Here is a 26,246-nt window from a genome sequence, read left to right as displayed (position 1 = left end):
GTATCTTTGCAAGGAAATCATTAGTGTCCTTAATGAAAGTACATGACTGCTCCACCAATGGTCTCAGAATCTTATCCAAATAAATCGCAATATTTGAGAAGATGGAGTTAGTCCCTGCAACAATAGGGCGACCAGGTGGAGCAGTCATGGACTTATGGACTTTGGGTAATACATAAAGGACCGGAGTGATCGGATCCTTAACCATTAAAAATTGGCTAGTTTTCTTATCAATGATGTTTGATCTCAACGCAAAATCTACACAAACCTGAATTTCTTGTTTCAGTTTGAAAATGGGATTGGATGACACAGGTTTATACACAGATTGGACACTCAATTGGCGATTAATTTCATCCTTGTAGTAAGACTTATTGAGAATGACGGTAGCACCGCCCTTATCCGCCGGTTTCAAAATAATGCCGGTATTCTCCTTAAGTCTACTCAAGGCTTGAGTATCATTTTTAGTAAAATTGCTTTTATTGAATTTACCCTTCAAACGTTGGTTCTGCACACGTAGTTGCAATTTTTTAAGATCAGATAATACCAACTTTTCAAAGGTCTCAATACCAAAATGTGTGTGTTGTGGATAAAATGCACTCTTATTCCTTAAACCTAAATCACCTATATTTAGAGACGGTCTGGGAGCAGGCAATATTGTGTTAACACCATCTTTAATAGAATCTACAACATTCACCAATTTAGCAGATACTTTAGGAGCAACTGATGTTTGCAGGACTACTCGTCCAATCGTGTTTACAGATGGATCTATGACCCACAGGGTAAGATGCGCCGTAGCGCATCCGGCCAGAGAAGACGTCATCAGCAGCAGCCGGGGGCGGTTAGCAACAGCAGCTCTGACTCCTCGGATTTCACTCAGAGCGACGGCGAAGAGGTCCCTGGAAACGTGGCGGCCGCAAACACAAGCGGCAAACAGACAGCCAAAGCCAAGGTGAGAACGACGGGGAGACCACAGCCGGGGAGGGCAACGAGATCCCGCAAGATATAATTATTAACAGTTCAGATTACCATCTGGATAACAGTGAAGCGAGAGTACTTCAGAAAGGCTTGTCATTCTGCCCTTCAAGCAATTTCAACCCCTTTGAGACTCATAAGGATATCTATAGGTTCTTCAGGAACATTAGATTAAAATATTGGCACGCAACCTCATATGGGTCTCATCCGGGACTTGGGCAAACATCAGTTGCTCCTAAAGTATCTGCTAAATTGGTGAATGTTGTAGATTCTATTAAAGATGGTGTTAACACAATATTGCCTGCTCCCAGACCGTCTCTAAATATAGGTGATTTAGGTTTAAGGAATAAGAGTGCATTTTATCCACAACACACACATTTTGGTATTGAGACCTTTGAAAAGTTGGTATTATCTGATCTTAAAAAATTGCAACTACGTGTGCAGAACCAACGTTTGAAGGGTAAATTCAATAAAAGCAATTTTACTAAAAATGATACTCAAGCCTTGAGTAGACTTAAGGAGAATACCGGCATTATTTTGAAACCGGCGGATAAGGGCGGTGCTACCGTCATTCTCAATAAGTCTTACTACAAGGATGAAATTAATCGCCAATTGAGTGTCCAATCTGTGTATAAACCTGTGTCATCCAATCCCATTTTCAAACTGAAACAAGAAATTCAGGTTTGTGTAGATTTTGCGTTGAGATCAAACATCATTGATAAGAAAACTAGCCAATTTTTAATGGTTAAGGATCCGATCACTCCGGTCCTTTATGTATTACCCAAAGTCCATAAGTCCATGACTGCTCCACCTGGTCGCCCTATTGTTGCAGGGACTAACTCCATCTTCTCAAATATTGCGATTTATTTGGATAAGATTCTGAGACCATTGGTGGAGCAGTCATGTACTTTCATTAAGGACACTAATGATTTCCTTGCAAAGATACACAATCTGGAATTGGGCACTGATAAATTGATCTTGTTTAGCCTTGATGTCACTAGCCTGTATACATCCATCACACATGCTAGTGGCATCGGTGCTGTGAATAGTGCACTGTCAACCTGTGGGCTATACTCTGCTTTTGAGGTTTGCTTCATTTTACAACTATTGGAAATAATTTTGTATAACAATTATTTCCTTTTTGAGGACCAGTTTTATATGCAACTGCAGGGTACTGCCATGGGCTCCAACGTCGCCCCTAATTATGCCAATATCTTTATGAATTTATTTGAAGAGAGGTTTGTTTTTGAACATCCTGAATTTCGCCGGTGTGGCGCCACTTGGTGGCGCTACATCGACGATATTTTTGGTATTTGGCTGGGCGACGTTGGGGCTCTGGAGTCCTTTGTGGCGGATTTAAATCAGGCTACCAACAATATTAAATTTACACTGGTATGGAGCGAACACAATATTGATTTCTTGGATGTAACTGTTACCAAATGTGGCCTAGGCTTTAAGACTGATTTATTCAGGAAAGCCACTGATAGGAACAGTTTACTTCACTATGAAAGTGCTCATCCTTTACCTCTTGTGCACTCTCTGCCTCGCAGTCAGATGCTCAGAGTTAAAAGGATTGTTGATGACTCCAATATATCACAAATCAGACTTGCTGAGATGGGCCAAAAATTCATCCAGAGGGGGTATCCACCCTCTTTGATTCAAGAGACCATACAAGATGTGTCTGCTCTAGACAGAGAAACATTATTTAAACCAAAATCCTCACAAGATAAAGGGAAAAGAATGGTTTTTGTTTCCAATTTCTGCAGACAAAGTAATGACATTGCTCGTATTGTACGCAAACATTGGAGTATTTTACAAGATTGCATCCCTAATGTTGAGGAGTTCTGCCAATACCCATTACCAGCCTATAAGCGCAATAAGAGCTTGAGAGATACTTTGGTTAAGGCGGATTTGGGTGCTGGCAGGGCTCCTCAGCAGGGATATATCACCAAAAAGAATTTGGGTTGTTTTCCCTGTTTGGGGTGTGTAAACTGTGGGTCGGTCATTAAGAGTCCCTACTTTGTGCACCCACAGACAGGATATAAATTTAAGTACAAGGACTATTATACTTGCAATACGAGCTTTGTCATTTATTTGATCAAATGTCCTTGTGGGCGTGCCTATGTGGGTGAGTCCACCAGACGGGTGGGCGACCGTATCACTGAGCACAAGAGTAACATCAGGTGCAAGGTATATACTGCCCCAGTAGCACATCATTTTTTGTCAGCTGGCCATCAAGTCAGTCAACTTCGGTTCCAGGTTATTGATCACATTAAGATACCAAGACGTGGTGGTAATAGAACACGTCTATTAAAACAACGTGAATCCTTTTGGATATTCAAATTAGATACCCTGGAGCCGAAGGGGATGAATAGGGAGATTGACTGGTCTGTGTTTTATTAAGTTATTCCTTTAATTAGGTGTTTAAGAGATATCAGGCTATGAGTTTTCACTCTAGGTTTTCTTTCTCTAGCTCTTAGTAAGACATGACTGTCCTTTCATTATGTAACTACCCTCTGTATAGTTAAAAATAGTTAAAAATACTGAAATATCACTCATTGACCAATTTAGCAACATTTGGGGCAGCTTGGTATGCAATCTATTGTTTAATAACATAGAATTTGTTTCTGTATACATGAATTTATTGTATATATGCACTTTTTTTGTATATATGCACTTTTGTATATATGCATTTGAATAATTTAACATATTTTTATATGTATGTATTTGGGTGACCACACATAACAATTATTTTGTATTTACTTTGCATTTTTTCTTTTAGAAATTGATACTGGAGGCTTCCTGATTAATTGTTTTTAAATTTACATGCCATTTTCACACCTGGCCTGCAGGGGTCAGTATTTACACATGATTATGTTAAAGTAAAATTGCAAAGTGCATTTAGGGTTAATTTGTTAGCCTATTTAAACAGGTGTGTTAAGGTTATGCTGTATCACATGACTAAGGGGTATTGACCCCGAAACGTTGTGATTTTTTTACTTGTCTGAACCTGTATCTATTAAAATATTTTGACTGCACTTTTGAGGAGTTATCCTTCTATCTTCACTTTTGTACCATTATATTGGAGTGTGGCAGTCACTTCATAAGGATTACCCTCACCTCTTTGAGGATTTTTGCTGTATGCTGGACTTTATTTCAAATTTAAATCTAAAGATAACATGGACTCATTGACTAAGAAAAGATCTATGCGGGACATTACTTTGTGGGTCTTAGATACACAGGAGAAACATCTCATATCGGGAAACTTTGATCGCCAAATGTCATGAAGATTTAGTTTGTGTCGAAAGGCTTTAAATAATTTTTCTTCCACTTTTCTACCTATAGGACGATTACCAGCTCTTATTCTATCCACCATAGGAACTGGTGTCATGTTAAAATCTCCTGCAATAATCATATTCTTGTTAATATAAGGGAAAAGTTTAACATACAAATCATCCCAGAACCCTGGCTCTAATCTATTGGGGCCATATACATTACATATAAATAATGAGGCGTTACCATGTTCAATTCCAAATATAATGTATCTCCCCCCCGGATCCCTTTCCTGTACTATGATTTTATATTTAAACTTCTTAGAGAATAAAACCGCTACCCCTCTCTTCCGGTTAGGTCCAGGAGCAGCAATTACCTCTCCTACCCATTTACATTTAAGTTTCACCATTTCTGCCTCTTGCAAGTGTGTCTCTTGCAAGAGAGCTATATCTGGGGTTTTTTTCTTTAATAGTTTTAAAATTATAGACCTTTTGGCTGGAGAGGTTATCCCCCCCACGTTCCATGATACTAAGTTAACCATTGCAGTTTCTGGGTCTTAAAACACAATAAAAAAAAAAAAAAAAAAAAAAAAAAAAAGGGAAACAAAACCAATCAAACATCCTAACATAATTTCCTATTATAGAACCTTCTAAGTCTTTACATAGCTGGGCCATACCACTATACCATTTACAGCATAATAAAAAACCTAATATTGTAGAAGCCAACACTTTATGTTTCCTTATAGGGACTTAATATATTCTTTGGCTTCTTGCGGAGATTTTAATGTAATATTTTCATTATTATGTTTAAAACATATTTTGGCGGGGTACATGAGTCTGGCCTGTATGCCTTTTTGTATTAGCGTTGTGCAAAAGGGTGACATTTCTCTGCGTTTTATAGAAGTTTCATTAGAATAGTCCTGGAATAACAAGATTTTCTCTTGACCTATCATTAATGGGCATTTTTGTCTGAACTGTCTCATGATTGAAATTTTATCTTGAAAATTAAGATATTTTACCATAATGGCCCTAGGTTTATTTGTGCCATTACTATCTACTCTAGGGGAGCCTAGTCTGTGGGCCCTTTCTACCAAAAAGGACACATCTGAGGTTTGTAAACCCAATAACGTTGGTAAATCTTTGGCAGTAAATTTAATTAAATCTTGGTATTGAGGGATATCTGGGAGCCCTATTATTTTCACGTTATTCCTACGTGCGCGATCCTCTAGCTCTTCAACTTTAAATTGCATATTTTTGATTATATCCTGTTGTGTTTTATATAACTTATCCTGCGTGGCTACCTGATCTTCCAGGTCCGAGATTCTCATTTCTGCTTCCCCTAACCTGTTGGAAAAATGTCTAATCTCTTCAGTAAGACCAGATATCTCGGTTTTAATTGCATTAAGTTGGGGTACTATTAATTCAGAAATTTGCTGTAATAAATTTTGAGTGTCAAAGTTACCCGCTTGTAGTACCTGACCCTCCATACTCTGTTCCATATCAATAAGTTTTGATTTTTTCTCACGTTGTTTAGGTGGCATTGCTGGCGATTTAACCTTTGCTGAAGTGATAAATCTCTCCATTAAGGGAAAGAAAATTGGGAACTAAAGTGAAACCTATTATTCTGTTTCTTAAAAAACATTAAGCCTAGATACCTAGGTTGTGAAATTTGTCAAAAACAAAACATCCTCACAAAAAAATAAACACGTGTGAACTTAACTATAAAGAAAAACAAGTGAGTAATCTATACTGGAGTGAACAAGTGAGAGAGAAAAAAAAAAAAAAATTCTTTCAAGAAAAACCTATTATGACTTTATCTTTGTGCTTATGACGCCAAGCAAAATTCAGACTATTCTCGTGTAAATGCACTTGGGAGAAAAAAGAAAGAGAATAAGGAAGAAAAGTAGAGTAGGGGACATGTGATGCAAACAAAACACTATTGTTAGGGCCTATACAGACCATCGGGCTACTATCTCTAAGTACACTATCTGTTCCTATCAGGAAACAGCAGAACAAATAGCTTTACTTATATGTTGTTATATCACATAGTCTGCTGTGTTGTAGCCAATAAACCAACATTCCATCTTAACAATCTTAACAATAAAACAATTTTGTAGCCCCAATACATGTATTGTATCGGGTGGTTATATACACATAAAGACCAAAAAACAAAAAACAAGAAAAAACAATAGAAAAAAGGAGAATCATATATTAGCTGTTAACTGTCCGTATTCTGGACACGTCCATATAACAACTCAGTTGTGCACGAGTATAGAGCCCCCTTTTTTTTTTTTTTTTTTTCTGGGCAGTCTATTCAAGATTCTCTATCACTTGTAAGTTGCAGCAGGGGAATTTCCTTTCCTTTAATAGCTTGATATGTATATCCCCACTGCCGAGTCTTCCATATAGTCTATTAAGGCTGACCAGTGGCTATGCACCACTGAATACAATACAGATTTGCTGTCATAAAAACAACAGAGCGTGAAAATTTCTTGTATGTCTCTGCTCCAACCCTTTATTTTATTTGCCTCATTTCTTCTTTATCAAGTCCATGGCTTATGGCTAGTGACTATCAGCCAGTTACTTCTAAAACCCAAGTCCCGGTTTTAATCACCCAGGTTTTATTGGACTTGTGCCTCCTGACGCAACCTGCTCAGATGTACTCAAAAAAAGCTCCAAAATATCTCACACAGCTTTGTCTCCAAAGTTCCCCCTTTTTACTGTATAGTGGGTTTATATAAGAGGATTGGTCTTTAAGCAATACTTATGCCAGGGTTTCTGAGAAATACACCTTATCTTATCTTATCTTTGACCTTTCTGGTGAATGTAGAATTTAAGACAGGCCTTACTTTCTGTGTTTGCTTCAACCCACTAAATGTCTTAGGTACTTGCACCAGCTATAACCACACACAGGTTACCAAAGTAAAGGTCTATGATTCACTTTTAAAAACGTTCCCAAACAAGCATACAGTGACACAGGTGGTGACAGATATTTTTATCAGATACTTGCGCTTTTCCTCCCAGATTTTCTGGTTCACCGCAGAGATGCTCCTTCTCACTTCACCGGCACCTCCCTATATCCAGCACCAAACGTGACGCCTCACGAGCGATCCCGGCAGGGGGGTGAAACCGGCCTTGTAAGACTGTCTCACTGGTTCCTTGTAACACTCTGCACCTTACTTCGCGGTGTTGCGGTATCTCTCAGGTACCTCTAAGTCCGTTCCCGGACGTATTCCTGCGCACAAAAAAAACTGCGTCACCACCCGGCTTGCCTTGGTCACTGAAAGATTTTTTTGCTGCTTGTGGCCGATGCCAGCCGGCCGCTGGTGGCAAATGTGGCTTCCGTGCAAACTCTCTTCAGTCCTTCCCTAGCCGGTATAGTGTTCCACGGCTATAGGGGTACTCTTTGCGGGGTAGATTGAAAAGTTTGCTCTTCTTACTCGAGCTGTAGAGCGCGCGCTCCTGCACCACACTCCTCCCACCGGAAGCCCAGGTCAGCCCAGAAAGCTCTTAACTACTGACTTTTTTCCTGCGGCTGGAGTTTTGTCGTTAGATGTCTAACGCTCACTTCAGAAACGACTCTAAATACCGGAGTTAGGAAGATCCCATTGAAAAGATAGGATACGCAATTGACGTAAGGGGATCTGCGGTATGGAAAAGTCGCGGCTGAAAAGTGAGCGTTAGACCCTATTTTGAGTGACTCTAAATACCGGCGGTAGCCTAAAACCAGCGTTAGGAGCCTCTAACGCTGGTTTTCACGGCTACCGCCAAACTCCAAATCTAGTTCACAGTTTCCATGAAAGCTTATGATGATCCCATGTGGACATTGAGCACATTTTTATCCGCAACACAAGTCGCATATCATTTAATCAAAAGTGATATCTTAAAAGGGAAAATTTGATCAAAAATATTATGTGGGCATTTAAAAAGCAGCAATTAAAATGCAAAAATACATTTAGATTTAAACTAGTGTGAAATGAATTAGTCATACATAAGTATTAATTGCTCACTAGGTGATAGGGCTATACTTGTACAGAGGGGTATTTTTGCAAAGGAAACTTTACTAAACAAAAAACACGTTTTGGATAGAATAAAGAATACAATTAGTTTTATATAAAATCTTGCATGTAAGCCTTCTACAAACATCTATAATGTTTTTTTTTTTTCTTTTGAAAGCTATAATTGCCTGCAGGAGTCACAAACAATGTGGTGGTAAAATGAAAAGACAATTCTGTCCTAAACTAAACTTAACTCCCCATGGAATCCTATAATACTTACCACAAGCTTCAATAATACAGCAAGTCTAACTAAAAATATCCTATAAAAGTTAAGCTGCATAAAAAACATACACTAACAATACAATTCAAACATAGGCACCATTATAAAACCTTAGAACTCTTATACAACAACATAGTAGAATAACTTGGGTGCTTTTTTTGTTTAGTGATTTTAAAGCTATTTTAATCAATAGCTAAAAGCAAATAATAAAAAAAAACCATACAACATATTTCCATGTTTTGAGAGTTTTTTAGCTTCTGTGTTTAAAGCACACAAAAAAAATACAAAACTATAAAAAGTAGGATTTCATGGAAAGCAAAATAAATGCAGCTATAGCACAAATAAAATAAAACAGATACTTCAGTGTTGATAATTACTGTCAAATATGTTTGAATGCAGGTTTTACAAGTTAAAGGAACAGGAAAACCCAATTTTTTTCTTTCATGATTCAGATAGAACATACAATTTTTAAACAACTTTCCAATTTACTTCTATTATCTAATTTGCTTAATTATTTATTATTATTCATTTATTTGCTGATTGGTGGCTGCACATTTTCTATGTGAAAAGATACCTATGAAGAAGAGATTTGTTAAGTAGATACCTATATAGGTGTCTGGAGCACTCCTTGGCAGGAAATAGTGCTGCTATCTAGTGCTTTTGCAAATGAATAAGATTTGTACAAAACTGCTCCAGACACTCTTGAGCTTATTTCCCTGCTTTTATCAAAAGATACCAAGAGAATGAAAAAAAATATTTGCCCCTGTCCGCCAGAGCTCTCCTCTGGCAGGCAGCAATCTGCTTCCCGCATTTACCATTGCACATGAGCCAAGAAGTAAGGTGATAAAAATAAGGAGTAAAAAAGCATAAAAAAAGAGGAACTGGAAATATAATTGTGCTTTTATACAAAACATCATCACCACCATAAAAAGGATGGGCCTCATGGACTCTTGCCAATATGAAAGAAATTAATTTATCAGGTAAGTTCTTACATAAACCGGGAGCGGCGGTTTAGGGGTTAAACAATTTATTTAGTTGCGGCGGGGTCCGGGATCCGCAGGATAGGGGTTAATAACTTGAATATAGGTGGCGGCGGTGTAGTGGGGAGCAGGATAGGGTTTAATAGGTATAATGTAGGTGGTGGCGGGGTCCGGGAGCGGCGGTGTAGGGGTTAATACATTTATTATAATTGCGGCAGGGTCCAGGAGCGGCGGTTTAGGGGTAATAACTTTATTTAGTTGTGGGGGGCTCCGGGTGCGGGGAGAGAGAGAGAATCTTACACTTATTAACCCCTGATCTGCAGCCCCGACATCACCGACACCTACATTATATTATTAACCACTAATCTGCCGCTCAGGACACCGCCGCCACCTACATTATAGTTATGAACCCCTAATCTGCTGCCCCCAACATCGCCGAACCCTACATTATATTTATTAACCCCTAATCTGCCGCCCACAACGTCGCCACCACTATATTAAATGTATTAACCCCTAAACCTAAGTCTAATCCTAACACCCCCTAACTTAAATATAATTACAATAAATGTAAATAAAATTACTACAATTAACTAAATAATTCCTATTTAAAGTGAAATACTTACTTATAAAATAAACCCTAAAATAGCTACAATATAACTAATAGTTACATTGTATCTATCTTAGGGTTTATTTTTATTTTACAGGCAACTTTGTATTTATTTTAACTAGGTACAATAGTTATTAAATAGTTTTTAACTATTTTATAACTACCTAGTTAAAATAAAGACAAATTTACCTGTAAAATAAAACCTAACCTAAGTTACAATTACACCTAACACTACACTATAATTAAATAAATTCCCTAAACTAAATACAATTAATTACAATTTAAAAAAATTATCTAAAGTACGAAAAAACCCAAACACTAAATTACAGAAAATAATAAAATTATTACAAGATTTTTAAACTAATTACACCTACTCTAATCCCCTAAAAAAATAAAAAAGCCCCCCAAAATAAAAAAAGCCCTACCCTACACTAAATTACAAATAGCCCTTAAAAGGGCCTTTTGCGGGGCATTGCCCCAAAGTAATCAGCTCTTTTACCTGTAAAAATACCCCCCCAACATTAAAACCCACCACCCACACAACCAACCCTACTCTAAAACCCACCCAATACCCCCTTAAAAAAAACTAACACTAACCCCTTGAAGATCACCCTACCGTGAGACGTCTTCACCCAACTGGGCAAAAGTGGTCCTCTAGACGGGCAGAAGTCTTCATCCAAGCCGGGCAGAAGAGGTCCTCCAGAACTTCAATCCTATTGAATCCTATTGATTGCATCAGCCAATAGGATTTTTTCTACCTTAATTCAGAATTCTATCAGCCAATCGGAATTGAAGGGACGCCATCTTGGATAACGTCTTTTAAAGGAACCTTCATTCTTCACTCAGCCGTCGCTTGAAGAGGATGCTCCGCGTCGGATGTCTTGAAGATGTACCCGCTCCACGCCGGATGGATGAAGATAGAAGATGCCGTCTGGATGAAGACTTCTGCCCGTCTGGAGGACCTCTTCTGCCCGGCTTGGATGAAGACTTCTGCCCATCTGGAGGACCACTTCTGCCCGGTTGGGTGAAGACTTCTCACGGTAGGGTGATCTTCAAGGAGTTAGTGTTAGGGTTTTTTAAGGGGGTATTGGGTGGGTTTTAGAGTAGGGATGGTTGTGTGGGTGGTGGGTTTTAATGTTGGGGGGGAATTGTATTTTTTTTTCAGGTAAAAGAGCTGGTTACTTTGGGGCAATGTCCCGCAAAAGGCCCTTTTAAGGGCTATTTGTAATTTAGTGTAGGGTAGGGCTTTTTTTATTTTGGGGGGCTTTTTTATTTTGTTAGGGGGATTAGAGTAGGTGTAATTAGTTTAAAAATCTTGTAATTATTTTATTATTTTCTGTAATTTAGTGGGGGTTTTTTCGTACTTTAGATAATTTTTTAAAATTGTAATCAATTGTATTTAGTTTAAGTAATTTATTTAATTATAGTGTAGTGTTAGGTGTAATTGTAACTTAGTTTAGGTTTTATTTTACAGGTAAATGTGTCTTTATTTTAACTAGGTAGTTATTAAATAGTTAATAACTATTTAATAACTATTGTGCCTAGTTAAAATAAATACAAAGTTGCCTGTAAAATAAAAATAAACCATAAGCTAGCTACAATGTATGTAACTATTAGTTATATTGTAGCTAGTTTAGGGTTTATTTTATAGGTAAGTATTTAGTTTTAAATAGGAATAATTTAGTGAATTGTAGTAATTTCATTTATATTTATTGTAATTATATTTAAGTTAGGGGGGGTTAGGGTTAAATTTAGGGGTTAATACATTTAATATAGTGGCGGCAACGTTGTGGGCGGCAGATTAGGGGTTAATAAATGTAGGTAGGTGTCGGCGATGTTAGGGCCGGCAGATTAGGGGTTAATAATATTTAAACAGTGTTTGCGATGCGGGAGTTTGGCGGTTTAGGGGTTAATATGTTTATTATAGTGGCGGCAGATTAGGGGTTAAAAAATGTATTTTAGTGTTTGCAATGTGGGGGGGGGGGCTCGGTTTAGGGGTTAATAGGTAGTTTATGGGTGTTAGTGTACTTTTTAGCACTTTAGTTAAGAGTTTTATGCTACGGGGTTGTAGTGTAAAACTCTTAACTACTGACTTTTAAATGTGGTACCAGGCTTGACAGGAGAGGCTGTACCGCTCACTTTTGGTCAGACTCGTAATACCGGCGCTATACAAGTCCCATAGAAAATATAGGATACGCAATTGACGTAAGTGGATTTGCGGTATTTCCGAGTCTGGCCAAAAAAGTGAGCGATACACCTGTACCTGCAAGACTCGTAATACCAGCGGGCTCTTAACGCTGCTTTTTAACCCTAACGCACAACTCGTAATCTAGCCAATAGTTTTTAGCTTCCCTAGGGCGTGTGGGACATGCACATTCTTTTTTTTACACAAAACCATTAGGTGTTTAATATCCCTTTAGTTATAAATAATGGTCACAGAGAGGTTGGAGTACAGGAAAGAGAACAACTAACCCAGCAACATTCTACACAGTGATTTTTTTGTATCAGTGCAGGGGCTGTTATATCTGTCCCTAACTGACCTCAGCGAAGGAGATATAATATACTCAAGAAGGTTTTCAAAGGGCTATGTCCATGGGCAAACAATGCAACTAACAAAATGATCATTTTAACTACTTTTAAAACGCAATTTGTTTGCCGATCGGTTGCAATGCAAATTCTTAATTGCTAATATATAAATTATGTATAAAAATACTTTAATGTCCCTTTAAAATGCCTTTTCAAATTACACTGTGAACACTAACATTATAACTCTTAACTAAACTATGGCCTGTTTGATACTTTGAATATTCCCTTCTGACAGGGACTGTGTGGAAAGAAGAGCACATCTGTTCTAATTTAGCGCATCTAGCAAATTAAATGAATAGGGCCCTGGAAAAGTCCAGATGGAAGCTATTTTCTGTTGTCATACAGATGAAGGGAGTCATCAAAGTTAGAAAGCATTTTACCCTTTACAACGAGCATAATCATCTGTAAAAAGCATTTTGCAATATGAAGGGAACGTTAGAAACCCCTAAAGGGACATGCAAATCCAAATTAATCTTTCATGCTACAGATATAGTATACAAGTGGCGGACTGGAATCATCCCGATCCGGATGATTGACACCCTTGCGAATGTGTAGGGGGCGGCATTGCACAAGCATTTCACCAGAAATGCTTGTGCAATGTTAAATGTTGACAGCGTATGCTGTCTGCATTTAGCGATGCCAGGCGGACATGATTCAATGCAGCAGCATTTGACCCCCTAGTCTTAGATTCAGAGGTATGATTACTCTAGCATGTGCACTTACAACAATTGTATCAATATCTAAAAAAAGGCTTTCAGGATATTATACACCCCATCAGTGCTGTTTAATTGGCTCCCACTATTGCTATAATTCTACCAATACGCTCTTCACTTTCCAATCTGTGTATTTTGGCCTGCGTATATCTAGTTTTGTGCTTTTTACTTTGCAAATTAATTGTTTATCTGAAGTTTTTTTTTAAATGTAAGAATATAGATAAAAATAATAGATTTTTTAAAAATGTCTTAACTGTGTTCATTTACTTTCTAAGCAAAACCAGACAGGGAATAGAAAATAAGACATTTAAAGGCAGAGCAGACCACTTTGCAGACTGGGCAAATTCAAACAGCTGACAGGAAGAGGTGACTCTGAATCAGGGTTTATTAGTTTGCTTCTAATCTTACTTTCTTTATTTGACCTTTGCTTGTCTATGATCCTGCAATTACTGCACTCACTGGCCTATAAAGAGACATTTAAAGGGACAGTCTACACCAGAATTGTTATTGTTTTAAAAGATAGATAATCCCTTTATTACCCATTCCCCAGTTTTGCATAACCAATACAGTTATATTAATATACTTTTAACCTCTGTGATTATCTTGTATCTAAGCCTCTGCAAACTGCCCCTTTATTTCAGTTCTTTTGACAGACTTGCAATTTAGCCAATCAGTGCCTGCTCCCAGATAACTTCACGTGCACGAGCACAGTGTTATCTATATGAAACACATGAACGAACACCCTCTAGTGGTGAAAAACTGTTAAAATGCATTCTGAAAAGAGGTGGCCTTCAAGGTCTAAGAAATTAGCATATGAACCTCCTAGGTTAAGCTTTCAACTAAGAATACCAAGAGAACAAAGCAAAATTGGTGATAAAAGTAAATTGGAAAAATGTTTAAAGTGACACTGAAGTTAAAATAAACTTTCATTATTCAGATACAGCATGCAATTTTAAACAACTTTCCAATTTACTTCCATTAAAAAAAAGTGCACAATCTTTTTATATTTAAACTTTTTGAGTCACCAGTTCCTACTGAGCATGTGCAAGAATAAATGTGTATGCATTTGTGATTGGCTGATGGCTGTCACATGGTACAGGGGGAGTTGAAATAGACATAACTTTTAAAATTGTTAGAAAAAAATCTACTACTCATTTGAAGTTCAGACTAAGTGCTATTGCATTGTCTTGTTATCTTGTATTTGTTGATTATGCAAATCTACTGTGTTTACTGGTCCTTTAAAATTACATGCCCTATCTGAATCATGAAAGTTTATTTTGGCCTAGACTGTCCCTTTAAGTGCACATAGAAATGCTTTATTGTGTTATATGCAAGAAACAGAACAATAATAATAACATGCATTCTGTGTTTAACCCCTACAAAGGAGTTAACCCTTTGATGATAGGGTTAATTTGTCTACATCGGAAAAACGTTCCGATGTAGACAAATTGAGATCCCTCGATCATGCACGCAAACGCGAGATTTCAATAATGGGATCGGGTCAGGGTCAATCCCATTTTGGAAGCGCTGTTGGTTCCAGGACTAACGGCGCTAAAGCACAGCGCCGTTAAAAGGTTAAACACATAGGTAATTCAAATCCAAAACAGCAATGCACTGCTGGATACTAGCTGAACACATCTGGTGAGTTAATGACAAGAGGCATATGTGTGTAGCCACGAAACACCAGCTAGCTCCCAGTAGTACATTGCTGCTCCTGGGCATACCTAGATATGCTTTTCAACAAAGGATACCATGGGAATTACATAATTGTGATAAAAGAAGTAAAAGAAGTCTCTTAAGTGCATGCTTTATTTTATTCAGGCACGATCTTTTTATTTTGACTTTCATGTTCCTTTAAATTTATCACTTCTTGTATTATTATATATTCACATTATTATGAGAGTTTTTGCAAATGTCTAAATCTAGATATATGATTTTTTCTTTTTTTTCGTGACAGTCAAATCTTTTATTGATAAAAGTTCAAATAATTATAAACCACCCCATACACCCAAGGGTGTAAATGCTCCTTGTATGGAATATGTTGTGCTAGATGCAGTAGCGGACCTACTCAACAGTGGACCCCGGTGCAAAAATATTTTTGGGCCCCCAAAGCTAATTCAGTAGTAAGCAATATTAGTAATATACTGCTGCTTTGTAAAATGAGGATAAATAAATGGATAGACCTGCAAACTGCACTAATAAAAGGCTCCCTTGCATTAGGATTGTACACATTCTGCTCATGCCTATGTATAGAGTGGCACTTGTGGCCTGGTGCACCAAGGGCAGTTCCCCATACTTACAAAAAGGACACAAACAACAATAATTACAAAGTTTCAATATGGTGACCATGAGCCTGTCAAGAAAATCATATCCTAGCAGAAACAATGCTAAAAATGTAAAACATGCAAAACCACGTTTACACGGTGCTCTGACAAAATGCAGACGGACATTTGGCAGACAGCCTTCTATCAGACGGACATTTGGCCGATGGACAGAATGCCGAAGAATGTTCTGATTGCGGCCGAGGGCAGATATGCTCCAGAGTGCTCTGTTCTAATCAGAGCCTTGGGGGCCGCAATAGCCTCTGGGAACCTTACCAAGGGTCCCCGCCCGCACGTCTTGTAATTCTCTGTTTGGGAAATTATCTATCTATTTATCTATCTATATATCGAATCTATCAAATGTATCTATCGCATCTATTAATCTATCTATCTAATCTATGTATCTATCTATCAAATCTATCTTGTGGCAGGACAGTTATCTGACAGCCACTTGTGTGTCGGCAAAATGTCCGTCGGCTAAAAGTCCGGCCACGGTTTACACAGATATCCCCATAATATGGACAGATACGTTGTCACAATGCACATCCATGATCGCCTGTTCATGTTGGTCTTTTTTTTTGGGGGGGGGGGCAAAAAAGTAAAATGCCCTACCCCAATAAGTGGTGATGCAATCTGCAGCAGTAAAGCTCTGCCCTTTTACAGCAATTGCACATTTTTTAAACATTGTGGCCCATTCTTAGCTATAAGGAGAGTAAATTCCAGAGGTTAGCGTTTGGTCACAACTCTGTGATGGGAAAACATCTATCCACCTTCTATATACTGTACGATCATATATAACATAGTGCCAGAATTTAACGCAAAGGTAAATGTCGAGCAAAACCCCTTAAGCCACTAAAAAACGCCGCAGAATTTGTGTCAAAACAGGAATCAGAATGGGGTGGTACGACGTCATGTGATTACTTAAGGTTCATTCTGCAACGTTTCGTGAATAAACATTTTTCTAACAGCTAGTTCGGTCCATAGTTACTAAGCAACCCTAAGGAAGATCAGCTGATAAATAAATTATTGTCCAATCGTGTGTGGTAGGCGTATCCCCACGCTACGTTGCAATTCCTGCCCACCGAGTGACCTGCTGGCAGGCCTTTCTATCAACCAATGGGATCGATGGGAGTGGTTACGTCATGGAAGCAGTGGCAGATGATGGCGGAAGTGGTAGGTTAAAGGCTTCAGTCTTGTTTTTAGTGGAATTTGAGAGAGGGGAGACTATTACAGTTCGCACTTTATACGTCATATGTGTTAATAACCAGTGACATAACGAAAGATGAAAATCATGAGTTTTGTTAACGAGCCTGTATTGTTTTGTTTACGTCATTCTATGTTTTATCATCACTCTGATAATGTACACACTGCCCACATATGGTATGTTTATTCACTCAGTAAAGCTATTTAGTATGATGTATTTTTGTCACATTATGTAACAGTCATTTAATTATGCAGAAAGCTGTTTCCAAATGACAATTTTGTTCATGTTCTCAAAATAGTTTTATTTTGCTGTTCTCTCCTAGATCCGTGAGCATATTGCTTTTTCCTTCTATAAATTTTGTATAGAAATATTAAGTACATTACCTTTTAAAGTAAACCAGCATTGGGTGGTAGACTTATGACCATAGCAGATAATATACATTCTCTAAATAACTTAAATTAGTGTGTTGCTTTATTGGCACTGAGAATCTGGATGTTTCACGAATAGCTGCAGTACTTCAAGGAGTATCACAAAAGCAAAACAAACCATAAACTGGTAATCACAGTTTTAGGTCAATACTAACATCTCCATTTCAGTTACACAAATTTACAACCAATGATATTTGTAGTACATTTTCCTATATGGGCTATTATGCTTGCTCCAGGGGCAGTCAGTTATAATATAAATTTCAATAATCCTAGAATGTAAATCAGTCACAGATGAGCTGATTGAATTTTGTTCCTTAGTGGTATATATCTGAGAGTAAAGGGTGTCGATTAAAGGAACAGTGAAGTCAAAATTAAACATTCATGATTCCGATAGTGCAGTTTTAAACAACCTTTCAATTTACTTATTTTATCTAATTTGCTTTGGTCTCCTGGTTTCCTGCCTTGAACTGTATACCCAAGTAAGTTCATGAGCAGCAATACACTATTGGGAGGCAGTCGCTAGCTGCTGATTGGTAGCTGCACATATATAACTATTGTCATTGGCTCCCTTGTCAAGTTCAGCTACTTCCCAGAAGTGCATTGCTGCTCCTTCAATATAGGATACCAAGGGAATGAATCAAATCCTATAATAGAAGTAAATTGGAAAGTCACTTATAATTGTATGGTGTTTCGGAATCATTTACTAAATATTTTGGGTTGTATGTTCCTCCAAGAGATCATATACATTGCAATTAAAGGGACACTAAACCTCAAATTTTTCTTTCATGATTCAGATAGAGAATACAATTTTAAACAACATTCCAATTTACTTCTATTATCTAATTTGCTGCAATCTTTAGATATCCTTTGTTAAAGAAATAGCAATGCACATTGGTGAGCCAATCACATGAGGCATCTGTGTGCAGCCACCAATCAGAAGCTACTGAGCCTATCTAGATATGCTTTTCAGGAAAGAATATTAAGAGAATGAAGCAAATTAGATAATAGAAGTAAATTAGAAAGTTGTTTAAAATGGCATTCTCTATCTGAATCATGAAAGAAAAAAAAATTGGGTTTAATGTCCCTTTAAATGTTCAACCTTACAAGATATGAACTGTATAATTTTCACCTATCAGAAATATTTACTTTTGTCCTTTTGCTTTCATTTGGTCAAACTTAGATTCTAGAAAGAGTGAGCTGAAAACCTAGAACTAGAGCAGAGACTAGTGAGGAAACAGATACTGATTAAACTTGGGATTATATACAGTATATCCTTTTTCTACCTAATACATATGTCCCTGTTTGCTACAATAACTCTGGTGCCCACCTTGTTTATTGTAATTATTGTGTGGTCTAAGGCACAACATATTAACTTGTCCCTAAGTTAACAGAACAGGAAGGTTTAAGCTTTTTTAGACTGGTGTTATCTACATACCCATAATATACTGTATTTTGTATGTATTAATATTTTTCCTGTATTCCCTATGTTTTATGCCTTCTCTTAGACCCCTGTTAACACATGCCCCAGTGTGGCTGTACTGTCTGCTGATGTCCCCCGCACTTAGGGTACCATGCAACGGGGGGGCCCTGTAAGGGGGGAGGAGGAGCAGCGAAGGGGAACCACAGAGCACCATCTGCCCTCTGCTGCACACTCACCCCTCCCTGTCTTCATCTTCCCTCCTGGACTGGATTTCTATGCTGATGACCAAACTAGCCACAAGCAGGTCCTGACGCTGTACAACCCCTTCCCCCGTGTACTGAGATACAAAGGTGAGCAAGGCACTTGGTTGGATATAAAAATGAAACTTTTGTATAGAGTTGATACTTTGGCTTCCAAGAGATGTGTATGGGGAATTATATTTTGGGTTATTGTTAAAAAAAGGACAACTGTAGCACTACTGACTGAGGCAGGTAAACATACTGTAGGCACCTAAAATTCTTCAAATTTTTTTTGGATGTTAGTTTCTAGATTTTTAACATTTTTAATTATTTTTTTTATGGGTGTACCGTGTAACTCAAAGAGTAAAACACAAAAATACTAAACGTACCTGTTAAAACTACATCCATTTGGGTGTATATACAAGGAGAGTCATATTTGACAATGTAATATCTGCCCTTTCCTTATCAACAACCTTTCTATATTCCAAAACTTTGCTCCACCAAATACCAATGGTTGAAGAATACTCTTAAGAAGGTGATCTACAAACAGCTGGACTCTTAGGCTTACATGCTATGGGGGTTCATGGGATAGCAATGGAGGAGAGGAACTGGTATAAAGAAAGGTTAGCGTAGGTTGTATGCATCCCTGAACAGTAGAGTCTTTAGGGAGCGCTTGAAGCTTTCAAATCTAGGGGAGAGTCTTGTGGATTGAGGCAGAGAATTCCACAAGTTGGGAGCCAGTCTGGAGAAGTCCTGTAAACGGGAGTGAGAGGAGGTAACAAGAGAGGAGGAGAGTAGGAGGCCATGAGCAGAGCGAAGGGGACGGGAGGGAGAGTATCTGGAGACAAGGTCTGAGATATAGGGGGGAGCAGTGCAGTTGAGGGCTTTGCATGTTAGAGTGAGAATTTTGTGTTTAATCCTAGAGGCAAGAGGAAGCCAGTGAAGGGATTGGCAGAGAGGTGCAGCAGATGAAGAGCGACATGTAAGGAAGATGAGCCTGGCAGAGGCATTCATTATGGATTGTAAAGGAGCTAGGCGGCAGCTGGGGAGACCAGAGAGGACAGAGTTGCAGTAATCGAGGCAGAAAAGGATGAGAGTGGATTAAAATCTTAGTTGTGTCTTGTGTAAGGAAATGTCTAATTTTAGAGATGTTTTTAAGGTGGAAGCGGCAGGCTTTAGCCAAAGACTGAATGTGAGGAGTAAAGGAAAGATCTGAGTCAAATGTGACCCCGAGACATCAGGCATGCGAGGTAGGGGTAATGATGGAGTTCTCTACAGTTATAGAGAGATTGGGGGTGGAGATTTTGCAAGAAGGGGGGGGAATAAGGAGCTCAGTTTTGGAGAGATTTAGCTTGAGGTAGTGAGAGGACATCCAGTAAGAGATGTGAGAAAGACAGTTAGTGACACGGGTTAGCAAGGAAAGAGAAAGGTCTGGTGCAGAGAAGTAGATTTGGGTGTTGTCTGCATACAAATGATATTGGAAACCGTGGGACTTAATTAGGGAACCTAATGTTGACGTGTAGATTGAGAAGAGAAGGGGACAGAGGACAGAGCCTTGCGGTACCCCGACAGAAAGTGGTGACGGGGCAGAGGAGTACCCAAAGAAGGCTACACTAAAGGTACAGTTTGACAGGTAGGAAGAGAACCACGAGAGGGCTTTGTCACAAATGCCGAAGGATTGGAGGGTTTGGAGCAAAAGAGGGTGGTCAACAGTATCAAAGTCTGCGGACAGATCAAGGAGGATAAGCAGAGAGAAGTGGCCTTTTGATTTTGCTGTAAGTAGGTTGTTGGTAACCTTAACGATTGTTGTCTCTGTGGAGTGATGGGGACGAAATCCAGATTGCAGTAATGTAAGGATATGGGATAGACGTGCATATACTAGCTTTTCGAGAAGCTTTGAGGCAAGAGGGAGGAGGGAAAAAGGGAGGTAGTTGGATGGGGAGGTTGGATCAAGGGAAGGTTTTTTTGAGGATAGGTGGGACCAGTTCATGTTTCAGAGATGAGGGAAATATACCGGTGCTGAGGGAGAGGTTGAAAATGTGTGTTAGTATAGGGGTAAGGATAGAAGAGAGGGAGGGGAGTAGCTGTGAGGGGATAGGGTCAATGGGACAGGTAGTGAGGTGAGAGTGCAGTATAAGTGCAGAAACGTCTTCCTCAGTAACAGGGGAGAAAGAGCTAAGTTTATAGCTATGTGGGTTGCGGTTGATTGCGAGCGTTTGAGGGGGTGAGAGAATGTAAGTATGTTGAGAGCTGATTTCGTTTCTGATGGAGTCGATTTCTGTTATTGAAGTGGCTGGCAAAGTTTTGAGCTGACAGATAAGTTGTATTAGGAGGTGGGGGTGGGCGGAGAAGAGTATTGAAAGTGGAGAACAGATGTTTTGGGTTTGAAGAAAGATTAGAGATAAGAGTAGAGAAGTAATGTTGCTTAAAGAGATTGAGGGCAGAATAGAAGGAGTTCAAGATGAATTTGTAATGAAGGAAATCAGCTGAACTCCGAGATTTTCTCCAGTGCCGCTCAGCAGTACGGGAACATCTGTGTAGGTATCGTGTCAGAGGAGTATGCCAGGGCTGAGGATGAGTATGTGATTTCTGAGCTATGGTAAGAGGGGCCAGATTGTCAAGGACGGATGTATGGGTGGAATTATAGTGGCAGATAGATTGGTCAGGGCAGGAAAAGGAGGAGAAGGATGAGAGGATATATATATATATATATATATATATATATATATATATCCTGCAAAGAAAAGGCACTCACCAGGACTTTAAAATACAGTGCATTTATTCACCACATCCATGAATAAATGTCCTGGTGAGTGCTTTTTCTTTGCTGAATGCACATTATTTAAGTTGCACCCCAGGCAGTTGTACTGTACGGTATATACTGTTATACTGTGAGTGCTAGCCATCTAAAAATACATTACCCCTACACACACACACACACATACACACACACACACACACATACACACACACACACACACACACATATATATATATATATATATATATATACACAGTATATGTGTGTGTGTGTAGATTTAGTATTAACCCCACCTTTAAAAAATGTTTTATTGCAGTAGTGAACATGGCCGACATTTTGTAGTTTGTCTCAATTTATTTGTGTATTTTTGGCATAACCGTGAAATGTGAGAAGTTTAGATATTTCTTCAGTTAAAACAGTAAAACTATGTGCCTCACATTTAGCAAGCAGATCAATAGATGTCTTTTCTTCCCAGAATGCAAGGCAGTTGATTCCTTTCATTATCAAGCTTAAAGAAAAGGTGCCAATAAAGTCTTTTTAGGGCTTTACACAATGCACGGTTTAATGATTGATTTTTCTTTATACCTGTGTACAATTATTACTCATATGTCTCTCAAGACTGGCTGTAGATCTGTCTTGAGCATTTGTATATACAGTATGATCTTTTAAATCAGGAATTCCCTACCTTCACAATTTTCTAAATAGATCATACTATGTCAGCTACAAAATGTATGATTATAGATGATCAAATCTTAATTTTTCCAATTAAACCACACTTTTAGCAACATGGATGTTGAAGGGATATGATACTCAAAGATTTTCTCTGTCATGTCTAAAAAAATAATGTTTTAAAATGTGTTGTGTATTTTTTTTTTAATGGATGTTTCTGGGCTGAATACGTTTTTTTTTTTTTTTCTGTGGGAGTTGTTAGTCTCAGCCAGAAAACAGTTGGGTCCAAGGTCTCATGTAATTCCTACTCATGCATTTCCTTTTAGTTTCACATTAAATTTATATAGCTATACCTTTTTCATATAAAAATATGTTTAACGTGTTTAACGGATGCTCTTTCACATACATGATAAAAAATGTCAACCCTGTTATTATCAATATACTTTCACAGACAATCACATTCAAGATGGACAAATTAATAACAGTAGCTGGATATAATTAGCCAGTGCTGAGACCCACAAAAGGCATCTTCAATTGCATTACATTACACTATTCTTATGTGCTGGTGGATGCTTTGTGGGGTGTTATGTAAAGAATCTCTTAGGCGTTGGCAAGGGGATTGTGTTTTGTGATCCCTTAGTTGCCAAGGGTAGGCTTGTAGGGGTTCCCTTAAAAGGATATTAAACAGTATGAGATTGTAATATAAAATGTTTAAAGGGATAGCAAACACCAAAATTGTTATTGTTTAAAAAGATAGATAATTCCTTCATTTACTATTCCCCAGTTTTGCATAACCAACACTGTTATAGAAATATACTTTTTACTTCTGTAATTACCCTGTATCTAAGCTTCTGCTGACTGCCTCCTTTATTATTATCAGATCTTTTGACAGGCTTGCCTTTTTAGGCAATTAGTGCTGACTCTTAAATTACTTCACATGTGTGAGCACAGTGTTATCTATATGAAACACGTGAACTAACGCCCTCTAGCTGTGAAAAACTTTCAAATGCATTTAGATTAGAGGTGGCCTTCAAGGTCTTAGAAATTAGCACATGAGCCTACCTAGTTTTAGCTTTTAACTAAGAATAACAAAACTAATATACTTTTTACCTCTGTAGTTACCTTGTATCTAAGCTTCTGCTGACTGCCTCCTTTATTATTATCAGATCTTTTGACAGGCTTGCCTTTTTAGGCAATTAGTGCTGACTCTTAAATTACTTCACATGCGTGAGCACAGTGTTATCTATTTGAAACACATGAATTAACTCCCTCTAGCTGTGAAAAACTTTCACATGCATTTAGATTAGAGGTGGCCTTCAAGGTCTTAGAAATTAGCATATGAGCCTACCTAGTTTTATCTTTTAACTAAGAATAACAAAACTAAGGAAAACAAAGCAAATTTGATGAGAAAAGTAAATTAGAAAGTTGTTTAAAATTACATGCCCTATCTGAATCATGAAAGTTTAATATGGACTTTACTATCCCTTTAATTGTGTGTAGTTAAAAAAAAAACAACCTTTGCAGTATACGTTCATTATTTATTTTGCCCCCCTTTACAGTAATTTAATTCTGAAGAGTGTTAATTTCCAAAAGTGTTGATTTCCTAAATTCCGCAGAGTTTCTATAAAGTAATGGGCATTGCCATGTTTGATTTTAAAGGACCCCTAAATACGGAAAAAAAAAAGACATTGCAATAGCACATACTTTGAATTTGAAATGGACAGTAGAATAATTTCTTGCAGATTTTAAAGTTAATCCAATTTTCCCTCCCCCTGTATCATGTGCCAGCCATCATCCAATCACAAAATGCATATACATATATACAGGTAGTCCTCAGTTTACGCCGGGGTTAGGTTCCAGAAGGAATGGTTGTAAATCGAAACCGTTGTAAATTAAAACCCAGTTTATAATGTAAGTCAATGGGAAGTGAGGGAGTTAGGTTCCAGGCCCCTCTCAAAATTATCATAAGTAACACCTAATACATTATTTTTAAAGCTTTGAAATGAAGACCTTAAATGCTAAGCAGCATTATAAACCTAATAAAATAATCACACAACACAGAATATATAATTAAACTAAGTTAAATGAACAAAAACATTTGCTAAACATCATTATAAACCTAATAAAATAATCACACAACACAAACTTTACTTGCACTTTTCTTCAAACAATTATTTCTATGCATTCCAATCTGGACTGATTTATAGACAGGAAGATCTTGTTCCTATGAAAGCTGCTCGATAGCTCAGGTCTAGTTATACTGATTAATTTTAGCTTGCTTGACTTGCATATCTTTGCTGCAACACAAGCGTACAGCTCCACCTACTGGCTATTTTAATCATTGCACTGCATGTCAATGCTTTTCAATAGATATCACATGACTGGAAGAAAACTGTTGTTATTCTGAAACAGTGCAATTAAACTGCCTTTTTTCTTTCCCAGTTCTTTCCACTGCCCCGTTGCGGTACACCGTGGTGGATTCTGAAGGTCTTGTCAAACCGAATTCATGCATTGACATGTGAGATTCCGTTTAAAAAAAATCTGCTTAAACCCATAATTTTAGAAACCTTTTTTAGCCTGTTTTTGTTTACATTCTTTTCTTCTGCTCAGAGTTACCCGGCACAGGGATATCAGTGCACGACATTATGGCACTACAGATAAGTTTCGAGTTGAGGTTTGGGAAGAAGGGGGAGGTCGAGGTGCAGGAGGAAGGAAGGACATCACTGCTACATTGCACCCCACAAAACTGGCACAGAGAGACAGGAGTCCCCAAGTCCCACTATCCTGGAACCAACCACCACAGGTGTTCTCAGTCCGACAAGGTAAGAAATACTCATCCTTCATTTCTAACTGGAAATGTTACATATCGGGAACTAAATACTAAACATATGTAGTACATTTAAGATAAAAACAATAAATTAAATATTACATAAATGCATAATATGACATAAAAGGATATGAAGATTCAAAAAGTATTAAAATATCAAAAACTTCACATTTTTAAAATCAGGGGGAAGAAAAAGGGCTAGTGAAAAATAGTATAACCCATTTTGTCTCAGGCCATACTCATAAGCTTAATGCTTATATGTCTGTATCCAGATTAGAATATTTTATGTCAAGATTCAAAAACTATTAAAAAAATCAAAAACTTCCAATTTTGAAAGCATTATATAATGTGTGTATATCAGTTGCTAGACGAAAACGTATTTCTTCTTGTGGCCATCCGCATAGGTTTAATGTATGTGTGTGTATGTATGTATGTATATATATATATATGTGTGTGTGTATATAACTATAAAACGCGTTTGTAACACGTCCGTCGCCAGTTGCGCACGCAGGGTGGTGAAAGAATCCACCTGGATGCAGCGTAGGCAAGCGAAGCCTTTAAAAAAAAAAAAAACAACAACAACAAAAAAAAACACACAATAGCCCGCACAACTGCCTGTAAGAAATGAAAAAAAAAACTAACCTCCCGCACAAGGTATTAACAAACACCGAAACCGACAACCCCACATCGCAAAATAATAAAGTAATTAACCCCTAATCTGCAAATAACATAATTAAAATATTAACCCCTAAACCGCCAACCCCCACATTGCAATAAACCTTTTAAGGGCTATTGGTAGTTTAGTATTAGATTAGGGGGTGTTTTTATTTTTATAGGGGTATTAGTTTAGGTTTAATTTTTTTATTTTGGATAGCTTTGTTTATTTTTTCTGTGAGTTTAGGTTTCCATCTAAAGGGGAGGAGAGTCCACGGCTTCATTCATTACTATTGGAAATTAAGAACCTAGCCACCA

At 37.9% G+C, this 26,246-nt stretch overlaps 1 protein-coding gene across 2 annotated transcripts in view; it reads left to right on the top strand.

The window, feature by feature from the left end:
* Positions 1-16,852: 16,852 nt before the first annotated feature.
* LOC128663831 (motile sperm domain-containing protein 1) overlaps positions 16,853-26,246 on the top strand; it is a 48,200-nt gene continuing 38,806 nt past the window's right edge. For both annotated transcript variants that reach the window (XM_053718356.1, XM_053718355.1), the window contains exons 1-4: positions 16,853-16,899; positions 18,864-19,128; positions 24,890-24,965; positions 25,058-25,269. In XM_053718356.1, the coding sequence (XP_053574331.1) occupies positions 18,930-19,128; positions 24,890-24,965; positions 25,058-25,269 (487 nt within the window). In that variant the 5' untranslated portion in view covers positions 16,853-16,899; positions 18,864-18,929. The remainder of the gene's footprint in view (positions 16,900-18,863; positions 19,129-24,889; positions 24,966-25,057; positions 25,270-26,246) is intronic.

The sequence above is a fragment of the Bombina bombina genome, chromosome 6 (assembly GCF_027579735.1).
Source record: "Bombina bombina isolate aBomBom1 chromosome 6, aBomBom1.pri, whole genome shotgun sequence".
Taxonomy (NCBI): Eukaryota; Metazoa; Chordata; class Amphibia; order Anura; family Bombinatoridae; genus Bombina; species Bombina bombina.
This window is presented reverse-complemented; position numbering and strand designations above follow the sequence as displayed.